This window comes from Meles meles, chromosome 10, assembly GCF_922984935.1.
Source record: "Meles meles chromosome 10, mMelMel3.1 paternal haplotype, whole genome shotgun sequence".
NCBI classification, from domain to species: Eukaryota; Metazoa; Chordata; class Mammalia; order Carnivora; family Mustelidae; genus Meles; species Meles meles.
Genome location: NC_060075.1, coordinates 93,397,120 through 93,424,198, shown reverse-complemented (window position 1 = coordinate 93,424,198; position 27,079 = coordinate 93,397,120). Strand labels below are relative to the sequence as shown.

The window sequence follows — 27,079 nt, the reverse complement described above, 5'->3', positions numbered from 1 at the left end:
CAACAGTCCTCCAGATACCACCAGTCTTATTTTGAGATGGGCACAGCAGCAAGAAGCCTACAAAACACAGTGCCCTCATTCCCTACAAGTGTACAGCCAGCACTAAAGGGCCAGAAATCGAACTCATCAACCACTTTTTTCATCCCCATTTCAGGCCATGCCATCCTGACACTAAGGCAGGAGGCATCCAGCCACCAGGTCCCCACTGTCCTGCCTGCTTCTGTAGGACACAGCCTGGCAGATGGGGTGTCATGACTCTAAGCATTCACTTTCTTCTTCTGGGCTCCTGAGTCACACTCCTGGACCATTTCCATCTAGATGAGGGGGCAAAGCAAATCTGTAATGTTTCTTATAATTATTAGAAGTTTGGGGAGCCTGGGTGGCTTAGTTGGTTAAGTGTCATCCTTCGTCTCAGGTCATGATCCCAGGGTCCTAGAATTGAGCCCTGTGTTGGGTTCCACTCAGCAGGGAATATGCTTCGCCATTTCCCCCCTTCTCGTACTCTCTGTCTGTGTCTCTCTCTCAAATAAATAAATAAAATATTTTCAAAGGAAGTTCATTTGGAAATGCTCTTCTTTTATTTACAGTTCCATCAAAGATGGAACATTTCCACATATCCATTTCACAAAAGTAAAGAAAAAATTATTTTAAGTAAAGAATAATATTGACATATATTGCAAGAAATCCAGGAAGATTTTTGAAATGGTAGTCATTCACTGGTAGGGGCAAAACCACAATCAGTCTTTGGAGCATCGGATTTTCGAAAGGTCAATAAAAATCCCAACTCAAAGTCATGTAGGTGGGAAGAGCAATGTTGAAGAGAAAGGTTTCTCAAATTTTTACTTCAACCCCTGACATAAATTTCATAGAAAAACAGGATGTTGTCATTTGCTACCGTGCCGATGGTACTCACCACCTTAGAACTGTGGAGACAGCCAACAGAAGATCTTCTTGGGTCTGTACCACCCACATCCTTCCCTACAGTTACAACCACAACCAGCCCCCTAGCTAGGGTCCCAGCATCAGTCTCCCCTGGTCTGAAACACTTCTAGAGCTTTCCAGGAAGCCATCCTGGATTATACTCGCACATATTTCCAGCTGACCTCAAGAGCTGTACTTTCAAAGTGTTCTTGGAGTGAAAGTCTTCTGTAGGGGCTGACAGCACACAGGCTGTACCATTGTCCATCATCTCAGCATCCGGAGAGGCAGTATGTGGGTAAAGCTCATGCTGAGACAGCGATTGATTGTGTGCCATTATTATTGCATGTAAAAAAAAATCCTTCTGTAACTTAATAATTATTGGTCCATTTTAAAACTAAAAAAAATTAGAGCTTAATGAATTTAGGCTTAATGTTTAGCCAAAGGTATTCTGTTCATGCCTTCTGAACTGGAATTCACCAAAAGGTTTAAGGGCTCTAATGCAATTCCTTAAGTGACCACTAGAGGTCCAGCGGATTAGAATTGGAACAAGGCCCTTTTGCTGGGAGGTGTGGGGAGGTTGGTGCCAGTATGATGTCATCACAACAGAGCTCAGAATTCATTGAGGTGGTTAGAGGGGCCACCATATTGGGTCACTGTTAATTCTTCCTGTGAAATATGAGAGAGAACCTGCCAAGAGCAGAAAAGCCTACCTGCATGTGTGTGGACGGAGAGTGTGTGGGGGGCTGGGTATGGATGGGTGTGTCCGAGTTCTTTCTATGTGTTCTCACATTTCAGCACATGTTACCCCTGTAACCCAGATCACCTAAATGTTCTCTTGCAGTGTTAGGAAGCACGTCCTACTCCTGAGATAACTGAAGTACTAAAGGGTCAGTGACTCATCCAGGTCACACAGCTGGTACAGGGTAAGGTGGCAGAGAAAGGGAGTGACGCAGATCAATTGGCTTCTCTTGATTATTGAACTAAACCACTTCTTCACTGCAGGACAATACAAGGAAAACTACATTGTCCCCGACATCAGGGGCAGATTAATATTGAACATTGAGTGACACAAATCATTCCAATGTGTTACAACACAAATGCAGGACCTGAGGGATTAGCTGTCTTCAGAGAATAAGTAAAATGCTAACAAACCATCAATTGACTTTTCAATATAAAATGCCTGTCGTCATGTTTATGAGCAAGTTTTCTGCAGTATGAGATTCCAGGGGGATGGTTGAATGGGTCTGAGAATCAATCCTGCCACACCCCAAAAGATCCATTTACCAGGAATTGCTTTCCAGATTGGGAGCCCACTTACACGGGGCACAGGAAGCCCCAGACCTGCTCACATCTGGGACAGATCAGGAACAACTCAGAGAAATATCTAAGCCACCACTTTTCTGAGAAACTTGAAGCAGCCCCACTCTTCAGCCCCTGACCTGTGGAGTTCTGTAACAGAAACCTCACTTCTTACCTTGTCACAGGGGAGGCAGCCCAGCCAATGAGATGCCACAGCTGAAATCATTCATTTTCTTGTCTCCCAAGCCTATGACTTGTCCTCCAGGAACTTCAGTCTACAGAAGAAACTCAGGAAATTATTTATTGTTGCTTTTTTTCCATATAATTTTTTTCTTGGGAATTTCTCTTTGCTTGCAGTTGGCTTTGGGCAGGTGAAGTTGGAGCAACCCACAATATCAATCTCCAGAGCAAGAGATGAGTGTGCCCGCATATCTTGCAAGGTTACCACCGAGGACATTAACAGAGAAGTCATATATTGGTACTGACTGAAGCAAGATCAGGGATAGGATATCTCACATTTTTCTCGACACATGTTACCTAGGGTCACTTAAGTGTGAAACAACAAACTTCCACTTCAACCTTGAAAATAAATTTTCTAAGGAAACAAGATGGGGCCATGTACTTCTGTGGCAGCTGGATTAGGACCCACAGCATCAGAGTTGACAAGAGAAACTGCACAAGAACCATCTTCAGGCCCTACTCAACCACATCCTTCTCAATATGGGCAACCACAGAGGCTGCACAGCTGGGGGCCCAGCCTGAGTCTCTCTGTTGTATTTCCTGAGGTTAGCAGGAAAACTTCATGGATTCTGTTCACACGGGTGAGCCCATATGAGTTTGACAATTATGGTACAAATGTAAGCAGTTTGCAGGACAATACAAGGAAATCCCACTAAATTATCCCACTAAATTAGGCTGTAAGGGAACCAGGAAAATACATAGTGAATGGTACCAAGGAAAACTGATTTGTCTGATAATGCACGGTAGAGACACATTTCTAGTACCTAAATGATTCAAAATGAAGACAGTAAATGTGTATAAAGACTATGCAAGTATTTCTTATTATTACTTTCCAATTTTATTCATGAGCATTACAGTTTTTTGGATCTGTGAAACATAAAAATTCCATGCTTTTATTACCATCCTATGGCCATATTGAAGGAACCCACTGATTGTTATATCCCTAAGTAAATGTCAGGTATCCTGGTCATAGAAGACACCAAGGTATAAATCGTGTACCATAGGGGTAGAAGCAACACTTCACTCCACATTCAGGGTCAATACTAGGACAAAAGGAGAACTCCTCCATTGGAACATATCCGGAGTACATCAGGTACCTCTAACATGGTGGAAACACCTGTAAGAACTTATTCTCCAGGATTCTGCAAGGAAAATAAAAATCCTGAATACAGATCAGATGATTAAAAAGCATAACACATGCTCCTATTATGTGTAAAGGAAAGATGGTGAAGGTCTTTCACAAATTACTAAGATTAAAAATTATGGTTGGGAATAATTTTCTGTACTCAGTAGCTGGATGATCTCCAGTTTTCAACATAGTGATACACACAAGTAATGTGGGAAATTACAAAACCTCCTCACCCATCCCCTTAGAGTCCCCTTTCAAATGCAGAGGAAAGTTCTTTACTTCAGAAAAACTTGATACTTGTGGTAATTGGATATCTGACCACAGAGTCACCATGCATACAGTTTACCTCTGGTTCCCTGAGATCATGACAACAGCTTCATTCTCTGTTTCTCCTTCTAAGAATCAGGGGGTGCTATCAAGGGCAGGATGTTATGGAAGCAGAAAGAATACCTGACCCAGCAGTGTCAGAAGCTTCTCAAGGTCAACCTGAGAATCTTTGTGTTCCATACCCTGCCCTTCATGATTCTTGACTGGAGTGGGTTCCAGGAGAATGAATCTGAGGGCCTAGATCTCAACAAGACCTCTCCTGTCTCCTAACACATCTACAGAAGAAAGGTAAGAAGACCCCCTGAATGAAATATGGAGTCAGAGAACAATGAACTCTTTCAAGAAAGAAGTGAATGAAGAGAGAGATTAAGCTTCTCAGAGTATCTGTCTCGAACATTTTTCACGGATTATTTTTTTAATTCGTTTATTTGTTTATTTACAGCATAACAATGTTCATCATTTTGGCATCACACCCAGTGCTCCATGCAGTACGTGCCCTCCCTATTACCCACCACCTGGTTCCTCAACCTCCACCGCCCCCCGCCCCTTCAAAACCCTCTGGTTGTTTTTCAGAGTCCATAGACTCTCATGGTTCATCTCCCCTTCCAGTTTCCCTCAACTCCCTCTCCTCTCCATCTCTCCATGTCCTCCATGTTATTTGTTATGCTCCACAAATAAGTGAGACCATATGATACTTGACTCTCTCTGCTTGACTTATTTCGCTCAGCATAATTTCTTCCAGTCCCGTCCATGTTGCTACAAAAGTTGGGTATTCATCCTTTCTGATGGAGGCATAATACTCAATTGTGTATATGTACCACATCTTCCTTATCCATTCATCCGTTGAAGGGCATCTTGGTTCTTTCCACAGTTTGGCGACCGTAGCCATTGCTGCAATAAACATTGGGGTACAGATGGCCCTTCTTTTCACTACATCTGTATTTTTGGGGTAAAAACCCAGCAGTGCAATTGCAGGGTCATAAGGAAGCTCTATTCTTAATTTCTTCAGGAGTCTCCACACTGTTCTCCAAAGTGGCTGCACTAACTTGCATTCCCACCAACAGTGGAAGAGGGTTCCCCTTTCTCCACATCCTCTCCAACACACGTTGTTTCCTGTCTTGCTAATTTTGGCCATTCTAACTGGTGACAGGTGGTATCTCCATGTGGTTTTAATTTGAATCTCCCTGATGGCTAGTGATGATGAACATTTTTTTCATGTGTCTGATAGCCATTTGTATGTCTTCATTGGAGAAGTGTCTGTTCATATCTTCTGCCCATTTTTCGATATGATTATCTGTTTTGTGTGTGTTGAGTTTGAGAAGTTCTTTATAGATCCTGGATATCAACCTTTTGTCTGTACTGTCATTTGCAAATATCTTCTCCCATTCTGTGGGTTGCCTTTTGTTTTGTTGACTGTTTCCTTTGCTGTGCAGAAACTTTTGATCTTGATGAAGTCCCAAAAGTTCATTTTTGCTTTTGTTTCCTTGGCCTTTGGAGACATATCTTGAAAGAAGTTGCTGTGGCTGATATCGAAGAGGTTACTGCCTATGTTCTCCTCTAGGATTCTGATAGATTCCTGTCTCATGTTGAGGTCTTTTATCCATTTCGAGTTTATCTTTGTGTACGGTGTAAGAGAATGGTCAAGTTTCATTCTTCTACATATCGCTGTCCAGTTTTCCCAGCACCATTTATTGAAGAGACTGTCTTTTTTCCATTGAATATTTTTTCCTGTTTTGTCGAAGATTATTTCACTATAGAGTTGAGGGTCCATATCTGGGCTCTCCACTCTATTCCACTGGTCTATGTGTCTGTTTTTATGCCAGTACCACGCTGTCTTGGTGATCACAGCTTTGTAGTAAAGCTTGAAATCGGGTAACGTGATGCCGCCAGTTTTGTTTTTGTTTTTCAACATGTCCTTAGCAATTCGGGGTCTCTTCTGATTCCATACAAATTTTAGGATTATTTGCTCCAGCTCTTTGAAAACTACCGGTGGAATTTTGATTGGAATGGCATTAAAAGTATAGATTGCTCTAGGCAGTATAGACATTTTAACAATGTTTATTCTTCCAATCCAAGAGCATGGAACAGTCTTCCATCTTTTTGTGTCTTCTTCAATTTCTTTCATGAGTGTTCTGTAGTTCCTCGAGTACAGGTCCTTTCCCTCTTTGGTTAGGTTTATTCCCAGGTATCTTATGGTTCTTGGGGCTATAGAAAATGGAATCGATTCTCTAATTTTCCTTTCTGTACTTTCATTTTAGTGTATAGGAAAGCCACTGATTTCTGTACATTGACTTTGTATCCTGCCACGTTACTGAATTGCTGTATGAGTTCTAGTAGTTTGGGGGTGGAGTCTTTGGGGTTTTCCATATAAAGAATCATGTCATCTGTGAAGAGAGAGAGTTTGACTTCTTCCTTGCCAATTTGGATACCTTTTATTTCTCTTTGTTGTCTGATTGCCGTTGCTAGAACTTCTAATACTATGTTGAACAAGAGTGGTGAGAGTGGGCATCCTTGTCATGTTCCTGATCTCAACGGAGAGGCTACAAGCTTTTTCCCATTGAGGATGATATTTGCTGTGGGTCTTTCATAGATAGATTTTATGAAGTTCAGGAATATTCCCTCTATCCCTATACTTTGAAGCGTTTTCATCAGGAATGGATGCTGGATTTTGTCAAATGCTTTTTCTGCATCAATTGAGAGGACCATGTGGTTCTTCTCCTCTTATTGATTTGTTCTATCACATTGATTGATTTGCAAATGTTGAACCAGCCTTGCAACTCGGGGATGAATCCCACCTGGTCATGGTGGATAATCTTTTGAATGTGCTGCTGGATCCTGTTTGCTAGGATCTTGTTGAGAATCTTAGCATCCATATTCATCAGTGATATTGGTCTGAAATTCTCCTTTTTGGTAGGGTATTTGCCTGGTTTGGGGATCAGGGTAATGCTGGCTTCATAAAAAGTGTCTGGAAGTTGTCCTTCTACTTCAATTTTTTGGAACAGCTTCAGGAGAATTGGTGTTATTTCTTCTTTGAAAGTTTGGTAGAATTCCCCAGGGAATCCGTCAGGTCCTTGGCTCTTGTTTTTTGGGAGGTTTTTGATCACTGCTTCAATCTCATTACTAGATATCGGTCTATTCAGGTTGTCAATTTCTTCCTGGTTCAATTTTGGGAGTTTGTAGTTTTCCAGGAATGCATCCATTTCATCTACGTTGCTTAGCTTATTGGCATATAACTGTTGGTAATAATTTCGGATGATTGTTTCTATTTCCTTGGTGTTAGTTGTGATCTCTCCCTTTTCATTCATAATTTTATTAATTTGGGCTTTCTCTCTTTTCTTTTGGATTAGTGTGGCCAATGGTTTATTGATCTTATTGATTCTTTCAAAAAACCATCTTCTAGTTTCATTGATACGTTCTACTGTATCTCTCGTTTCTACCTCATTGATCTCTGCTCTAATCTTGATTATTTCCCTTCTTGCATGTGGAGTTGGTTTGATTTGTTGTTGATTCTTCAGTTCTTTAAGGTGTAGAGACAGCTGGTGTATTCTGGAGAAGGTTCCGTGTGCACTTGAGAAGAATGAGTATTCTGTTGTTTTAAGGTGGAATGTTCTGTATACGTCGATGAGGTCCATCTGGTCCAATGTTTCATTCAATGCTCTTATTTCTTTATTAATTTTCTGCTTTGATGATCTGTCTATTTCTGAGAGAGGCGTATTAAGATCTCCTACTATTATTGTATTCATATCAATATGACTCTTTATCTTGATTAATAGTTTTCTTATGTAATTGGCTGCTCCCATATTGGGAGCATAGATATTCACAATTGTTAGATCATCTTGGCGGATAGTCCCTTTAAGAATTATGTAGTGTCCTTCTGTATCTCAGACTACAGTCTTTAGTTTAAAATCTAATTTATCTGATATGAGAATCGCTACTCCGGCCTTCTTTTGAGGCCCATTGGCATGAAAGATGCTTCTCCATCCCTTCACTTTCAGTCTGGGTGTATCCTTAGGTTCAAAATGGGTCTCTTGTAGACAACATATGGATGGGTCCTGTCATTTTATCCAATCTGCAACCCTGTGTCGTTTTATGGGCGCATTTAGGCCATTCACATTGAGAGTGATTATTGAGAGATAGGTTTTTATTGACATCATGTTGCCTTTGAAGTCTTTCTGTCTGTAGATTGTTTCTATATTTCTTTTTTTTTCCCATTTTATTTATTTTTTTCAGCATAACAGTATTCATTGTTTTTGCACAACACCCAGTGCTCCATGCAAAACGTGCCCTCCCTATTACCCACCACCTGTTCCCCCAACCTCCCACCCCTGACCCTTCAAAACCCTCAGGTTGTTTTACAGAGTCCATAGTCTCTTATGGTTCACCTCACCTCCCCAATGTCCATAGCCCCCTCCCCATCTCCCTATCCCACCTCCCCCCAGAAAACCCCAGTTTGTTTTGTGAGATTAAGAGTCATTTATGGTTTGTCTCCCTCCCAATCACATCTTGTTTCATTTATTCTTCTCCTATCCCCCTACCCCCCCATGTTGCTTCTCCATGTCCTCATATCAGGGAGATCATATGATAGTTGTCTTTCTCCGATTGACTTATTTCACTAAGCATGATACCCTCTAGTTCCATCCACGTCGTGGCAAATGGCAAGATTTCATTTCTTTTGATGGCTGCATAGTATTCCATTGTGTATATATACCACTTCTTCTTTATCCATTCATCTGTTGATGGACATCTAGGTTCTTTCCATAGTTTGGCTATTGTAGACATTGCTGCTATAAACATTCAGGTACACGTGCCCCTTCGGATCACTACGTCTGTATCTTTAGGGTAAATACCCAGTAGTACAATTGCTGGGTCATAGGGTAGTTCTATTTTCAACATTTTGAGGAACCTCCATGCTGTTTTCCAGAGTGGTTGCACCAGCTTGCATTCCCACCAACAGTGGAGGAGGGTTCCCCTTTCTCCGCATCCTCGCCAGCATGTGTCATTTCCTGACTTGTTAATTTTAGCCATTCTGACTGGTGTGAGGTGGTATCTCATTGTGGTTTTGATTTGTATTTCCCTGATGCCGAGTGACGTGGAGCACTTTTTCATGTGTCTGTTGGCCATCTGGATGTCTTCTTTGCAGAAATGTCTGTTCATGTCCTCTGCCCATTCCTTGATTGGCTTGTTTGTTCTTTGGGTGTTGAGTTTGCTAAGTTCCTTATAGATTTTGGATACTAGCCCTTTATCTGATATGTCGTTTGCAAATATCTTCTCCCATTCTGTCAGTTGTCTTTTGGTTTTGTTAACTGTTTCCTTTGCTGTGCAAAAGCTTTTGATCTTGATGAAATCCCAATAGTTCAATTTTGCCCTTGCTTCCCTTGCCTTTGCCGTTGTTCCTAGGAAGATGTTGCTACGGCTGAGGTCGAAGAGGTTGTTGCCTGCATTCTCCTCAAGGATTTGGATGGATTCCTTTCTCACATTGAGGTCCTTCATCCATTTGGAGTCTATTTTCGTGTGTGGTGTAAGGAAGTGGTCCAATTTCATTTTTCTTCATGTGGCTGTCCAATTTTCCCAACACCATTTATTGAAGAGGCTGTCTTTTTTCCATTGGACATTCTTTCCTGCTTTGTTGAAGATTAGTTGACCATAGAGTTGAGGGTCTATTTCTGGGCTCTCTATTCTGTTCCACTGATCTATGTGTCTGTTTTTGTGCCAGTACCATGTAGTCTTGATGATGACAACTTTGTAATAGAGCTTGAAGTCCGGAATTGTGCTGCCACCAACTTTGGCTTTCTTTTTCAATATTCCTTTGGCTATTCGAGGTCTTTTCTGGTTCCATATAAATTTGAGGATTATTTGTTCCATTTCTTTGAAAAAAATGGATGGTATTTTGATAGGGATTGCATTAAATGTGTAGATTGCTTTAGGTAGCATGGACATTTTCACAATATTTATTCTTCCAATCCAGGAGCATGGAACATTTTTCCATTTCTTTGTGTCTTCCTCAATTTCTTTCATGAGTACTTTATAATTTTCTGTGTATAGATTCTTAGCCTCTTTGGTTAGGTTTATTCCTAGGTATCTTATAGTTTTGGGTGCAATTGTAAATGGGATTGACTCCTTAATTTCTCTTTCTTCTGTCTTGTTGTTGGTGTACAGAAATACAACTGATTTCTGTGCATTGATTTTATATCCTGACACTTGACTGAATTCCTGTACAAGTTCTAGCAGTTTTGGAGTGGAGTCTTTTGGGTTTTCCACATATAGTATCATATCATCTGCAAAGAGTGATAGTTTGACTTCTTCTTTGCCAATTTGAATGCCTTTAATTTCTTTTTGTTGTCTGATTGATGACGCTAGGACTTCTAGTACTATGTTGAATAGCAGTGGTGATAATGGACATCCCTGCCTTGTTCCTGACCTTAGCGGAAAAGCTTTCAGTTTTTCTCCATTGAGAATGATATTTGCGGTGGGTTTTTCATAGATGGCTTTGATAATATTGAGGTATGTGCCCTCTATCCCCACACTTTAAAGAGTTTTGATCAGGAAGGGATGCTGTACTTTGTCAAATGCTTTTTCAGCATCTATTGAGAGTATCATAAGGTTCTTGTTCTTTCTTTTATTAATGTGTTCTATCACATTGATTGATTTGCGGATGTTGAACCAACCCTGCAGCCCTGGAATAAATCCCACTTGATCATGGTGAATAATCCTTTTAATGTACTGTTGAATCCTATTGGCTAGTATTTTGGCGAGAATTTTTGCGTCTGTGTTCATCAAGGATATTGGTCTGTAGTTCTCTTTTTTGGTGGGATCCTTGTCTGGTTTTAGGATCAAGGTGATGCTGGCCTCATAAAATGAGTTTGGAAGTTTTCCTTCCATTTCTATTTTTTGGAACAGTTTCAGGAGAATAGGAATGAGTTCTCCTTTAAATGTTTGGTAGAATTCCCCTGGGAAGCCATCTGGCCCTGGGCTTTTGTTTGTTTGGAGATTTTTGATGACTGTTTCAATCTCCTTACTGGTTTTGGGCCTGTTCAGGTTTTCTATTTCTTCCTGGTTCAGTTGTGGTAGTTTATATGTCTCTAGGAATGCATCCATTTCTTCCAGATTGTCCAATTTGTTGGCGTAGAGTTGCTCATAGTATGTTCTTATAATTGTCTGTATTTCTTTGGTGTTAGTTGTGATCTCTCCTCTTTCATTCATGATTTTATTGATTTGGGTCCTTTCTCTTTTCTTTTTGATGAGTCTGGCCAGGGGTTTATCAATCTTATTGATTCTTTCAAAGAACCAGTTCCTAGTTTCATTGATTTTTTCTATTGTTTTTTTGGTTTCTATTTCATTGATTTCTGCTCTGATCTTTATGATTTCTCTTCTCCTGCTGGGTTTAGGGTTTCTTTCTTGTTCTTTCTCCAGCTCCTTTACATGTAGGGTTAGGTTGTGTACTTGAGACCTTTCTTGTTTCTTGAGAAAGGCTTGTACCGCTATATATTTTCCTCTCAGTACTGCCTTTGCTGTGTCCCATAGATTTTGAACTGTTGTGTTTTCATTATCATTTGTTTCCATGAATTTTTTCAATTCTTCTTTAATTTCCTGGTTAACCCATTCATTCTTTAGAAGGATGCTGTTTAGTCTCCATGTATTTGGGTTCTTTCCAGCTTTCCTCTTGTGATTGAGTTCTAGCTTCAGAGCATTGTGGTCTGAAAATATGCAGGGAATGATCCCAATCTTTTGATACCAGTTGAGACCTGATTTGTGACCCAGGATGTGATCTATTCTGGAGAAGGTTCCATGTGCACTAGAGAAGAACGTGTATTCTGTTGTTTTGGGATGAAATGTTCTGAATATATCTGTGATGTCCAGTGTGTCATTTAAGGCCTTTATTTCCTTGTTGATCTTTGGCTTGGATGATCTGTCCATTTCAGTGAGGGGAGTGTTAAAGTCCCCTACTATTATTGTATTATTATTGATGTGTTTCTTTGATTTTGTTATTAATTGATTGATATAGTTGGCTGCTCCCACGTTAGGGGCATAGATATTTAAAATTGTTAGATCTTCTTGTTGGACAGACCCTTTGAGTAGGATATAGTGTCCTTCCTCATCTCTTGTTATAGTCTTTGGCTTAAAATCTAATTGATTTAATATAAGAATCACCACCCCAGCTTTATTCTGATGCCCATTAGCATGGTAAATTGTTTTCCACCCCCTCACTTTAAACCTGGAGGTGTCTTCGCGTGTAAAATGAGTTTCTTGTAGGCAACATACTGATGGGTTTTGTTTTTTTATCCATTCTGATACCCTGTGTCTTTTGATTGGGGCATTTAGCCCATTAACATTCAGGGTAACTATTGAGAGATATGAATTTAGTGCCATTAGTAGCCTGTAAGGTGACTGTTACTGTATATTGTCTCTGTACCTTTCTGATCTACTCCTTTTAGGCTCTCTCTTTGCTTAGAGGACCCCTTTCAATATTTCCTGTAGAGCTGGTTTGGTGTTTGCAAATTCTTTCAGTTTTTGTTTGTCCTGGAAGCTTTTGATCTCTCCTTCTATTTTCAATGATAGCCTAGCTGGATAGAGTATTCTTGGCTACATGTTTTTCTCGTTTAGTGCTCTGAATATATCATGCTAGCTCTTCCTGGCCTGCCAGGTCTCTGTGGATAAATCTGCCGCCAATCTAATATTTTTACCATTGTATGTTACAGACTTCTTTTCTCGGGCTGCTTTCAGGATTTTCTCTTTGTCACTAAGACTTGTAAATTTTACTATTAGGTGACGGGGTGTGGGCCTATTCTTGTTGACTTTGAGGGGGGTTCTCTGCATCTCCTGGATTTTGATGCTTGTTCCCTTTGCCATATTAGGGAAATTCTCACCAATGATTCTCTCCAATAGACCTTCTGCTCCCTTCTCTGTTTCTTCTTCTTCTGGAATCCCAATTATTCTAATGTTGTTTCATCTTATGGTGTCACTTATCTCTCGAATTCTCCCCTCATGGTCCAGTAGCTGTTTGTCCCTCTTTTGCTCGGCTTCCTTATTCTCTGTCATTTGGTCTTCTATATCACTAATTCTTTCTTCTGCCTCATTTATCCTAGCAGTGAGAGCCTCCATTTTTGATTGCACCTCATTAATAGCTTTTTTGATTTCAACTTGGTTAGATTTTAGTTCTTTAATTTCTCCAGAAAGGGCTTTAATATCTCCAGAGAGGGTTTCTCTAATATCTTCCATGCCTTTTTCGAGCCCGGCTAGAATGTTCAGAATCGTCATTCTGAACTCTTGATCTGACATATTACCAATGTCTGTGTTGATTAGGTTCCTAGCCTTCGGTACTGTCTCTTGTTCTTTTGTCTGTGGTGATTTTTTCTGCCTTGTCATTTTGTCCAGATAAGAGGATATGAAGGAGCAAATAAAATACGAAAAGGGTGGCAAAGACCCCGGAAAAATGTGCTGTAACCAAATGAGAAGGAACCCCAAATTGTGGGGGGAAGAAAGGGGATAAAAAGAGGTTCAGAAAAAAAAAAAGAAAAAAATTTAAAAAATAAAACAAATAAAGAAAAAATATAAAAGAGAAATAAAAAATATATATATTTAGATAAACTAGTCAAAAAACGTTAAAAAAGAAAAGGGTAAAAGTTTTAAAATATTTAGCAGAAGAAGAAAAAAGAAAAAAAAATTGAAAAAAGAAAAAAAAATTGAAGTAGCCGCAAGACTAAAGAATCATTGGGAGAAAGCCTTGAGTTCCGTGCTTTGCTTTCTCCTCCTCTGGAAGTGCGCTGCTTTCTTAGGAGTTGAAACTACTTTCCTTGATAGATGAACTTCGTCCTGGCTGGATATTTTGTTGATCTTCTGGGGGAGGGGCCTGTTGTAGTGACTCTCAAGTGTTTTGCTGGAGGAGGGATTGCACCGCCCTTACCGGTGGCCGGACTAAGTAATCAGCTCGGATTCGCTTTTGGGAGCTTCTGTTCCCTGAACGCTTTCCGTAGAGTTCCGGAGGACGGGAATGAAAATGGCGGCCTCCTAGTCTCCAGCCCGGAGGAGCCGTGAGCCTGGCGCCCCACTCCTCAGTGCACCCCCAGAGGACAGCACCCAATCACTCCCATATCCCCAGCCTCTAGCCGCGCTCTGAGCTCACCCAGCCCGCGACCAGTTCAAGGTAACCCCGAGCTGAGAGTTCAGTCCTTGGCTCTGTCTCTGCAGCCGGCTTCTCCGTTCTAATACCTGCGAGCTCTGCGACACTCCGACACCCCCGATCCTTCTGTGACCCTGCGGGACCTGCAGCCACGCTGACCCTGCGTGGGCTTCACCCTGGGTTAGCCTCTGGAGCAATGTCCCTCAGTGGAACAGACTTTTAAAAGTCCTGATTTTGTGCTCCGTTCCTCCGCCGCTTGCCGGGAGCCGGCCCCTCCCCACACGGTCTATCTTCCCGTCGTTTTAGATTCACTTCTCCGCCAGTCCTACCTTTCAGAAAGTGGTTGATTTTCTGTTTCTAGAGTTGCTGTTCTTCTTCTCTTCGATCTCCAGTTTGATTTGTAGGTGTTTGCAATGTTTAGATAAGCTATCAACAAAATATCCAGCCAGGACGAAGTTCATCTATCAAGGAGAAAGCAGATTCAATTCCTAAGACAGCAGAGCAATTCCAGAGGAGGAGAAAGCAAAGCACAGAACTCATGGCTTTCTCCCCATGATTCTTTAGTCTTGCGGCTACTTCAATTTTTTTTTCTTTTTTCAATTTTTTTTTCTTTTTTCAATTTTTTTTCTTTTTTCTTTTTTCTTCTTCTGCTAAATTTTTTAAAACTTTTACCCTTTTCTTTTTTAACATTTTTGACTAGTTCATCTAAATATATATATTTTTTCTTTCTTTATTATATTTTTTTATTTGTTTTATTTTTTAAATTTTTTTCTTTCTTTTTTTTTCTTTTTTTTCAGAAGCTGTTTTTATTTATTTTTTAAAAATGGAGGTAAGACATTTAAAATATCCTATAAGAAAATGGCAAAAGATATGAAAAGTTTATGAAAAGAAATATACAAATAGCTCTTAAACTTTTGCAAAGTTGATAAAAGAATAAAAGTTTGTAATTTCTCTGTTGACAAAGCTGTGAAAGAAAGCAGGCAATCATACATTTCTCATAAGATGCAAAACTACAGTCATTTCCTTGGGGAATTTGGAAATATCGAACAAAAGTTCATAGGCATTTGCTTTTCAACCTAGCAAAAATACTTTCAGAAATTTACTTTAAAGGCACAATCTCAACACTTTGAAAATATTATGTCAAAGGTATTCATTGGGTAACTGCAAAACGTGAAATTACATAAATATGCAGACGAAGTAGACTGCGTAAGTAAATGATGACACATGCTCACAATGGAGGACTATACAGTGTAAAATAGATGTAGGAGGCAAAATCAATTGTGTTTATATACTAGCAATTCACAATTGGAAATTGAAATATTAAAAAAATATCATTTATTATAGCCACAACTACAATATAAAAAAAAAAAAAAAACCTTTAGGACACATAGTGAAAATCTTTCTAAAATATGAAGGGTTTGTATGCTGAAAACAATAGAACTTTAATGAGAGAGTTGAAGAAGAACTAAATACATGGGGAGGTATACTATGTGCATAGATTGGAAGACTTAATATATATAAGATGTCAGAAGTTCTCCAAAGGGTAAGTAGATTTAGTGTAATCCCAATGAAAATCCAGGAGGACTTTTCATAGAAATCAATAAACTGGTTGCAAAATTCATACAAGTAGGTAAAAGGCATACCACTGCCAGATCAGTTTTCAAAAGAGTTTTAACACTACTATGAAACTTCAATGACAAGACTGCGGAGTATTAGTGAATTCATTGATACATAGCAAAGAGGAAAACAATTCAGAGCGAATGTGACCCTTAAGTGCTTAACTAATTTTTAACATGTTACCAAGGTAATCCAATGAACAGAAAATAGATTTTTCAACAAATGATATTGGAACCATTGTTCATCTATGTGAAGAAAACAACAACAACAACAAATAAAAAACAAGTAAAAATCAATACGAACCACCATATATACAAACTACTTAAAAATGTTTTATAGGTCGTAAATGTATAACTTGAAAAGTGAAAGTTCTGGATGAAAATACAGAAGAAATTTTTTGTGACCTTGGGTTTGGCAAAGATTGCTCAATTAGGACACCAAAAACAAGTTCATAAAAGAAAGGTTTGAGAAACTGTACTTTCTCAAATTTAACATTTCTCCTCTTGCAAGATTAAAAAAAAAAAAAAAAAAGGAAAATAGGAAATGTCAGGAAAATGGAAGGAAAAGCCATGTACTGGAATAAAATATTTTCGAAAGACAAATCAGGGATAAGACTGGTGTTCAGAGTACTAAGAGAAATGTCACAATTCAGTAAGAAATAAGCGTAATTTAAAAAGGGAGGGGCACCAGGTTGGCTCAGTGGGTTAAAGCCTCTGCCTTTGGCTCAGGTCATATTCCCAAGGTCCTGGAATTGATCCCTGCATCGGGCTCTTTGTTCAGCGGGGAGCCTGCTTCCTCATCTCTCACTGCCTGCCTCGGCCTACATGTGATCTCTGTCTGTCCAATAAATAAATAAATAAAAATCTTTAAATAAAAAAAATAAAACAGGAAAAGACAAAGAGTAGAATTTATTTTTCAAAGACAAATGAGGGATAAGACTGGTGTTCAGAGTACTAAGAGAAATGTCACAACTCAGTATGAAAATAAACCCAATTTAAAAAAGGAAAAGACAAATAGTAGAAATTAGGCTAAAATCATCTGAAATTTACTTCTCTGAATTATTTTATTATTTGTTATTATTTGTTATTTATCTTTAAGAACAATTTTTTGAGGAAAAATTTTTTAAATTTCAGAATATAAGACTTTCTACAAAATGATAGGTCAATGTTCTTCAAGAAAAATTATCAATGTCATTAAAAACAAACAAGCAAAATGCAAGCAGAATAAAAAAGAGAGGCAGAGGCAGAGGGTGGCAATGCTGGACTTTACCCCAGGACCCTGGGAACATGTCCTGACCGAAGGCGTCACTAACTGAAACACCCAGGTGCCCAGGTCTTTTAGACTTTTAATGTAAGGAAAATAAAAAAACAAACAAACCATAAATACGGCAGAGGAGACACATGAGCTCAGAGATGTAGAGAGGCAAAAACGGAACTGCTACAATTTTACAATAATATTCAAAAAAGTAGGAATGAAACTTAATGATTTGCTTGAGTCCTTCAGGGAATTGAGGTTGCAGGGTATATGAATTTTAGAAAAACTGGAGACAGACAGGCACTTGCAGGGAGAAACAGGAGGTGAGCCTTTACTCACCTGGGACAGAAGTTGTCAAACACATCCACCTGATCTGATGATTCAAGTAGAATTTGTTAATGCAATAAAAAAAGCTCCATAGACTGGAGGAAGAGTGTGAACCTTAGGAATATATAAGGGGTATTTTTGTGTCTTCTCCAGAGCCCCACACAATTCTTCCATGGAAGATCAGGGACAATCCAGAGAACACTTCCCTTGGTGCTGCAGGAGGAACAAGAGCTGCTATCCATCCAGAACTAATCTACCACCATAGAAAAAAGTGACTTCATTGCAGAGGAAGGCCCTGGTGGAATCCAATGGCAATTGAACGAAGGCAAAGGAGGCAACCACTGAAACTTTGCCCAGAAGATCTCCCCTCTGTCCAAAAGTAACAGGTTTTCATCTGCTCAAGGATGGGCATCCAACCACAGCTTGAAGTTGGTGAGTACCTCCTGCAACTGGGAATGCAATTGGAAATGTTCCACCTCTGGAAAAGAGGCGGGAATACTTGTGAAGGCCATGTCTTTAAGACTCGGTTTCACAGTATCTGCTTAAAATTGGGACTTAGTAAAATTATCAGTGAATGTCTGCTTCTGTGACCTTTTACCACCATGTTAGCAAACCTTGGGCAAAAGTCACAGTGGGACAGAGCTCAGAGAGCTTCGAGAGACAGACCCTTTCTGGGGAGCAGAACAAGGAGAGGATTCAAAGACAGGTGAAGAGACGAAGACAAAATACAACTAGAGGACTTTTACGTGTCTGAACTCTGACCAGAACAAATTTCAACCCCCATCACATAGCAACAACAAACTTCAAATCCAGCCTACTCCTGACCAGTTAACTCAAGCCCACGTGACCCAAAGTTACTTTTTCTTTATCTTTACCTCTGTGGGGACTAGGTTGGCTTTTGGACATGTGAATTTTTTCTGTTTCTCCATCTATAAGAAGTTTCCTGGGAAGGAAGCCATCCCAGTGTGTACAATGTTATACGATGAATGAATGATGAATGAATGAATGAACGATGGAAATTATAAAGCCTTTGGAGTGATAGAGAACTTCTTTGAATTCTTGCTCAGCCACGTAACTGACACAATCCAGGTAAGTTACTCAGTCTTTGTCATGCGGTTGTTGGGGACTGAAGAAGGTTGCATATAGGACAGGTCTAGCACAGGGTCAACACATCACAGGGTCCTTTCCCATTACAACAGAACTGCTTCCCTGACCCAGCTCAGCTAACACAGGAACTCAGAGACTATTTAAATGTCACAATTTACATTGTCCTCCAAACAACAGTAAAGTTCGCTTTCTTTGGAAAACCTAAGACTTGTGAATAGGAAGAGAGTCCAGGATAGTAAAACGAAGGATTTTTTTCCTCCAAGATTTCTCTTACTCACAGCAGTGTTGTAACCTCATAGCACCTAAAGTAATAACTATAGTAATTGTTCAAATTCTTCCAAATTGGTGAATTTTCTTCAGACTACTGATCACTGATCTATAAAATGTATGATGGTGTGTATAAAGTTCATTTTATAAATTATATAAAATGCATAAAGTTCTGCATAAAGTGGTGGGATTATTATCTCATTGTTATTATATACAGTAATAAGTCTTTTCTTCCAGTTTTCCTGATAGTCTTATACTTCCCCACACGCTTACCAAATAAGATGAGAAGTCCGTAACTCTGAGAGAAAAAGAGTTCAAGGATAGGTGGGTTTGAAGCAAAGCCTAAAGGAAGAAAGTGAACGTGTTGCCCCCAAAAGGAAGATAACATGGAGTTATTGTAACAGGGGTGTTTTGGTGCAGTCATCTGGGACCTGAGAGTTCTCTATGCCAGGGACATAGTAAAATGCCACTGAGACATATCTTACTGTTAAGGTCTTCCATTGGTTTTAAAACAAAACTTCCTCCCCAATCCTGGCCTCTGAAGAACAGGTTTGCTACCGCCTCCCCAGTCCTGATGCATGGCCATCTTGGAGAAAATTCTGACTATTCCAGGGAAACGCCAACCCCATGAATGAACATGTGACTCCAGCTTGATTTGTGTTGACTACACTCCTGTCTCTTGGGATCACTGTTTTCATGTCCACTGTCAATTTATGCAATTGCTTCTGACTTCTCTCCTTTGCTTTTCAAATGAAGATCGCAAAACGAGAATTTCTCAGGATCAAGTCTCCTTTGCCAGAACAGCAGACAGAAGCATGCACGTATGATGCAGTCTCTCTAGGGTCCTTGGAGAGCCCATTCGGCAGTGGTCCCAACAAAAAGAGAACTGCTGGAATGAATCCTGGATAGCTCATCCGGGATTATGAACGACACAAGCTCAATTCCTGCTTGGGATTGATAAGCGTCTTTTCCTTGATAACCCTTCATGTCTTTAAGTCTCTGGAAGCCCCACTATTGTGCATGCTGGGATCTTGCAATGTCACAGAGTCAGAAGGGATCTGTAAGGAAACCTTCTCCATCACTAACCCTCAACTCCTTTCTCACTTGAGCAGCCACAGCAGACCCTTTCTGGCTCTTAATCACAGCTTCATAAGCTGTTGGAAAAGGAGCAGCCTTTTGCACATAAGTAGCTTAATGCTCACACAGCAGATGGGATGTGGGAAACCAGGGAGGGCAATTGCCTTGTCCAAGCTACTTATCCACAGAGGCAAGGTCGCAGGTATATTTCCAAAGATCACAGAATAGCTTCCAAGAGGCTTCTTCTTTCAAGGTAGCAGAGGGTTTGTTTTCCAGTTTGAGTTTTAATAAAGAATCTGTTTTTCTGGGGCGCCTGGGTGGCTCAGTGGGTTAAGCCTCTTCCTTCGGCTCAGGTCATGATCTCAGGGTCCTGGGATCGAGCCCCACATGGGGCTCTCTGCTCAGCAGGGAGCCTGCTTCCCCCTCTCTCTCTACTTGCCTCTCTATCTACTTGTGATCTCTCTCTATATACCAAATAAATAAAATATTTAAAAAAAAAGAATCTGTTTTTCTGAGGGAGATAGAATTCTACAATTTTCCCCTTTATTCCAGGAAAATATTATCATCACAGAAAGTATTTTCTACTTTGCTTTCCTTGGTGAAGATTTGTGTAGCTGAATGGTAAATGTGGCTTACTAAAAAATGCAGACCATTGTCCACATTTCTCAATTATGTTTCTGTTGACATGTTAGCTTTTTCAGTTAGTGAAGCCTATTCCTTTCAGAAATATAACCCTAAACTGCTGACAGAGTAGGCCAGTGTTTGTGAGAACAGAAGAGGTTTCCTTTGATGCATCTCTGAGCAGTTTCACACACTTGAATACCTGGAAATCAAAACCGCTTAATTCTCTGAAAACTGTTTCTGGTAATTTAGAAAAGTCATTGGTTGACCACTTTGTCCTGATCTTTCTTTTCTTTTCTTTTTCTTTCTTTCTTTCTTCTTTTCTTATTTCACTTTCTTTCACCTTCCTCCCCTTCTCTCCCTCCCTCCCTCTCATTCTCTCTTCCTTCCTTCCTTTCTTCCTTTCTCTCTATTTCTTTCTCTCTCTCCCTCTTTCTTTCTGTCTCTCCCTTCCTCCCTCCCTCCCTTTCGCTCTCTTTTTATTTGCTTTCTTCATCTCAGTTTTCTATCAGCATTTTCCAGGATTGTTGCCTCCATCAAAGCAGACATTTTGATCAATTAATCTGAGGCAGATTTATAAAATATCACATGCCATGAAGCCTATATTCAAGATCTTTTAATGATCTCAAAAGACCAAACTGCCAGTACAAGGTTTCTACCTGCTGGCCCTGACAAGAACCTCAGGAGAAGGCTTACATTTCTGTAGAAGCTCTAACCAGTGTGGTAACCGTTAACCAGGCTGGATCAAGAGATCTGTAGAAGGAACTAAGCTTATAATAATTTCTCTTGGTAAGTAACTTTGTTATTTTTAGGTACTCTGAATGAAAAACTGATAGGTGCTTTTTAGAAAAAAATGTAGAATCAACTTAGCATTTAGACAGTAATTTTGCAGCTAATAAATGTTTCCATACATAGCAACAAATTTTCAGTTGTGTATGGAAATAAAACTACTTTGTGAATGGTTTATTGACTTCCTTGCTTGCAAGCATATTGAAATTCTACTTGAGAAAATATACACACAAAACTATAGATGCAGTCTTGAAATTAAAGTGTATCTGAGACCATGCCTGTGACGTATTTGTGTAAGTTATTTATTCAAGATGTTTTTCATGTAGGTGGCTTTTTAAGTGAGACACTCTTTGATGAAGTACCTATAGTCTTAATAGTGCTCCTTTCTTAATGAATACTGTTCCTTTCTCTAATAATCTGCAAAGCCTGCCTTGTTTCTGTGCTTTGTCTCAATCCTTAAGAGCATTTTACGGGGGATCTTCTTATTCCAATTTCACTGATGGGAACCTGAGACTTAGAGAGTCAGTTATTTGACTACATTCACATGACTAGTTACTATGGCAACGTTTGGGACCCGATAGATACTTGTTTGTTCCCTACTGCATGGTCTAACCATTATATGCTATGAGAAACATTAAGCCATAAATGTATTCTGAATATATAGTCTTTTGTAGTCTGACCTTTTAAATAGACTATGCAGTTGAATGAGTAATAGTGATAGCTCAAAATTTGTATGACTCTTCATGCAGAAAACAATGCTTCTGTTTCTCATCATGGCACTAAAATTGTTTCTCTTCCTCCCAAGACATCAAGTAAGTCATGTTGAATATGCATTTATTAAATTCTCACAATGTGATGCTTAGGGTATTTTTATAAAGGGACAAGTCCTTTTGAGACCATTCTTTTCTATCTTTCCGCATTGGGTTAAATCTGCTGGGACTCTGGAAGCTGGCAGAAGAACAGGAGCAGCTGTGCTGTATGCAGGACTCAGCTGCGGACCTTGGAGCTGCCTCTGCCCTCCTGCTGGGACAGCGGCAGAAAGACCAAACCAAGTTAGGATCTTCTGATGAGCAGCTCAGGGTTTTAAATCAATATCCTGGAACTTGTCAGGACAATCTGAAGTTCAAAGGAACAGTATTTCAGCAATAAATTGGTTAATATTTCTCACTCTTTAATAACTCATCTGTTCTTGTATCAGTGAGGGCCGAATTCTGGAAAGAATTTAATTTATAATCAAGCCAGATAACCACTCCTCAGCGTGTAGAGATAAAATATATATATATATATATATAATATTGAATATGCATATATTCAATTTTTAAATATTAACTTAAAAATTATTTTATTTTTAAATATTTATTTCTTAATATTATTTCTATCTTTATCCTTTTTAAAATCACAGAAATAGTAACTATAAATTACACTCTAGGAAAAGAACTGATATGATACATGAAAACCTTTTAAGAAAAAAGATTTAGAAGTTTCAGGAACATGGTGACTAAAGGTAAAATCAGACTCTCCAATGTGTGTGATTGAGATGGAAAAGACAGACCCAAGCTATCCAGGCAGAAGAGGGGTCAGGTTATCCATTCTTGACTATGTTCATATCTAATGTGAGTTTGCTTGAGATTCATCTTTATTTAATGTTAGCAGTGCCTATTTATATGTATATTTACATAAATATTAAAAGAATACAGAGACATTTTAAAGGAGGCACACAGGAAGTTTTCTGTAAAAGCTTTTCAGACAGTGTAGCTGGAGTAGCTCGTGGTACAAAAAAGTGCTTGGTCCTGGCACATTGCTCAGGGTTACAGGTAAGATATTTTTAAATTCTTCCCTATAAGGTAGGGGGAGGAAGTAGGTGATGTGGGTCGTGGTGGGAGGCAGGGTAGGTGCTGGTGCTGGCTCAGAATTCTAAGTTTGGTCCGAGTTTGGTCATAAATATCAGTGGGTTACTAGAAGAGGTTGTTGACTCTGTCCCAGTCCTGGGGGTAGTTGTGCCTGATCTAGCTTGCAGGACATTCACAAGGAGCCAACTAGCTAGAGCATCTGGAGTTCCTAAGAGGTAGAGCCGTTAATCCCTTAGGGATTTCTTTGTTGAGAGATTTGTAAAGAAATTTGTGTATCTTATTTATTAGATTCAAAAATAACCAAACGAAAGGAATGAACAAAAATTGATAAACTTGCATTTTTGTGTGAAGGCAATTCATATCAGATATCGACATATTTAACTGTACAAACATATCCAAGAATGTCAAAGCTAGGTTTGGTTTTTCTAAATTCAGCCTAGTAAATTTTTTCATTCTTCATTAGACTTAGAGATAAAATTTTGCCTGGATGAGGGAGAACATCTCACACGGAGGTTTCTACCCTACAGGATCTAGTTGAATAAGTGTTTTCAAAGAATTTTCATAAGACTTGTGAAACTTTGGAAAAATGAAAGGAAAGACATATTTTGGTGTTTTTCTTGCTGTCATTATAGGCACACATGGATTCACAAATTAAAAAGCAACTTTCTAGTCCTGTTTTTTTCCCAATTGACTGCAATATTAACTTTAGCTATCTAATTAATGATGTAATTCAGAAGGTCCTGAAAACTTGTTTTGGGAGATTGTGGTGCAGAGAAAAATGTAGAGTTTTAATTCAGGATCTATCACTTTCTATATAATCATCTTCAGCAAATAAATTTAGAGTTATTGATTATCACTTTCTTAAAATTATAAAGTTATAAAAATATATGCCCACTAGGGAAAAATGGAAAAGAGAAAAAAATAAAGTGTTAAAGATTTATAATGACATATATACTGTTAACATTTGCTGTATTTCCATCCATTCTGTCAATGTAGCCACCATCTCAAGTAGATGTTGTGAAAATAAATGAAATTAAATATGAAAATATCTACTGCATAAGTTGGGACATGACCCATCATTAAAAAAGTCAGTCCTACAAATTCCAATTGTCACCCAATGGAGTTCTTTTTAAATCGGGAGTATAGAGAAATGTATTCATTTTGATCTAGTCTACAGGACACTTTAGAACAATTTGGTCAGGATTTGCCGAATACTTTCAATTTCTAAGACTCATTGTTACAAGTTTCTAAAAATAAGCAGAATGTAGTAAGCAATACCTCATATATTGTTAGCCTCAACCTAAGCCAATCTCTCCCTTTCCAGTGGAAATGTCTGGATGTAAATAAGGGAGAGGTTTTATAATTGAATATATAAAATTATACTAATGTACATAAAAATCAAATATTTACTTTTTTAAATAAAATGTTGTATTTTTTATTTATTTGAGAGCCAGAGCATGCATGCATGAGAGACAGAGAGAAAGAGAGAGCACACAGGAACTGGGGAGAGAGCAGACAGAGAAGGAGAAGCAGACTCCCACTGATCAGGGATCCCACGGAAATGTGTTCTATCCCAGGACTCTGGGGTCATGACCTTGGTCATGACACTTAACAGACAGAGCCACCCAGGCATCTCTCACATATTCACTTTCAATAGTTTATGTCTTCATTGGGCGCCTGGGTGGCTCAGTGGGTTAAGCCACTGCCTACGGCTCAGGTCATGATCTCAGGGTCCTGGGATCAAGTCCCACATCGGGCTCTCTGCTCAGCAGGAAGCCTGCTTCCCTCTCTCTCCCTCTGCCTACCTCTCTGCCTACTTGTGATCTCTCTCTGTCGAATAAATAAATGAAATCTTTTAAAAAAATAGTTTATATCTTCATTGGACTATGCCTATAAATTAAAATTATATTATTGCAAATAACACCTGAGAAATACTACTTTTTGTGCCTCAAATTTCTATAAAAATTGTGTTCAGATTCTTCACAAGCTTCTAAAATGTATACATTAGAACAAATTTCTGAGTCATCTTAGGGTCGGAATGTAAATTTGGGGTTGCCATTATGATGAGAGCATTGGATATTTAATTGAAAGACATTTATCCACTAGAAAATAAAAGCCTTTTTTCATTTATTCTGTCATTATGTATATGTACAATGTAAGCATATGGTATAGAGTCCCAGGTATATTTAGTCCCAGGTAATATTTACCAAATCCATCTGAAACTTCTTAATTTTTTTTTTACTGGTACTACCTCTAAACTAGATTTAATTGAGTTTATTTTAGGTTAATATCATGTCCAAGTGCATTGTTTAATCAAAGTAGAGTATTAGAAGACCATTTTTTAAAATGAGAAGTTGCCCAAACTGAAACATAAGGCAACCTCTGTTTTATGAGGCATAATTTGGGGGATGAAAGCTTCCTCTTATGCTCTGACATTTCAGTGTGTTTGAATTCTGAATGTCTTGTATTTATATCACAGAGTGGGATTTTCAAACTTCTTCTCCCATTTTTCCTTTTTTTATTATTATGTTAGTCACCATACTGTACATGATTAGTTTTTGATGTAGTGTCTCCCATTTTTCATGTCAACTTCAAGGTAGACCTCACTAAATTATCAGGCTCCGGGCAGAAACAGAAAGGAGCTCTAATATACAAACTATTTTTCATTTACTAATACTGCCTATTTACAAAATCTGTTTGAGAAGGCCTAAAATAAAATATGCAAGTACAGTTCGGCAAAGAAATAAAAATAGAAGATCAAAAACATTAAGGGAAGTAGAAGAAAAAAGGCCCGTGATTATCTAGTACAAAGTGTAGGGTACAATTTTATGTTCAAAGGTAGGAGAAACATGTATTAGAATACATACTTTTTATTAACTGAAAAAAATGAAGCACACCAAATTTTCACACATGTTGTTTTCCCCATCACGACATGAGAAAAAGACTGCAGTGCATGAGTCCTTTAGCAGGAATGTGAAGTCAAAGAGTGGGCATTTCCTTCCACATACATTTTACGAAATGGAAGAAATGATCTTTAACAAATGCATTTCATGCTCCCACTGCATCTTTACTGTGGGCATCATGACATTTAATGTCATTCACAGATGGTGACCTTCAGTAGACCTGGTCAGGCAGGTGACAGTCTAGTGATCTAACATGACATAGGTCCAATTGTTATCCCAAATACTGCATTCCCATTAGTAAGGGAAAGTTTTGTCCCATGAGAATAAAATGTCATGTTGGAGTAACAATAATCACAGACAAATTGCTAATAATTATGGTAATGTTAATTATAATAATAATGTCTAATTTTCATAGCATGTTTAGATGAGGAAATCTTAGAAGAGATTTTTCTGTCAATCCTTCTGGTAAAGGTCGGCATAGACTACATTGTGCAAACACTGTAACAGCATCCGACCTTGTGTCCAAGTGGATTTGCATGAAGTGCTCATGCAGAACATGTGTAATAGTCTTGAAAGAATTTGACTCAAGAACAAAGTTGATCAGGTAGCTTGTGTGAGTTGACACATTGTCTCTTCTGAGGGAGAAAGTGTGTTGTCAGAGAGTCTGGACTTTGGAATCTGACGTACCTGAGCTCCAGCTCCACTTGTTGCTTTTGTGAACTTGGGTGATTATTTTCTGGTCTCAGCTTCCTAATCCAAAAGATGGGATAACAGGATGTATGAGTAGGGGCATATGCAAATTAAATGAGAGACTGTAAATAAGGTACTTGGCACATAACATATAACAGGTGCTGCAAACATGTTGCCTCATTTCAAATCTAGAGGGAGAATCGCATCCAGATTCACAGTACCATACTTAATTGAAAGTGTCATTGCATTTGGTTAATTTACATATAATTCACACAGCTTTATTTTTTTTTAAATTAATTTATTTATTTTTATTTGCTTATTTACAGCATAACAGTGTTCATTGTTTTGGCATCACACAGCTTTATATTCATCAAATATATAAGCTCAGGCAGTCTACTGGAAAATTTTTCTGATTATGAATAATATAAATGTATTAGAAGAAATTATTTACTTTGTAAACCAGTCTCTATTTTGTAAATCAATGAAATGATTGTGGCCATAAAAAACAATCTTAATAAGTTTAATAAAGAATAGTGAAGGGCAC

At 38.8% G+C, this 27,079-nt stretch overlaps 1 gene segment (V, D, J or C); it reads left to right on the top strand.

Moving 5' to 3' along the window:
* The window catches only part of LOC123952182, a 60,986-nt gene that overhangs the window by 14,460 nt on the left and 19,447 nt on the right, over positions 1-27,079 (top strand). Inside the window, 2 exon segments of the C gene segment in view lie at positions 14,370-14,375; positions 21,042-21,092. Of these exon segments, the coding sequence occupies positions 14,370-14,375; positions 21,042-21,092 (57 nt within the window).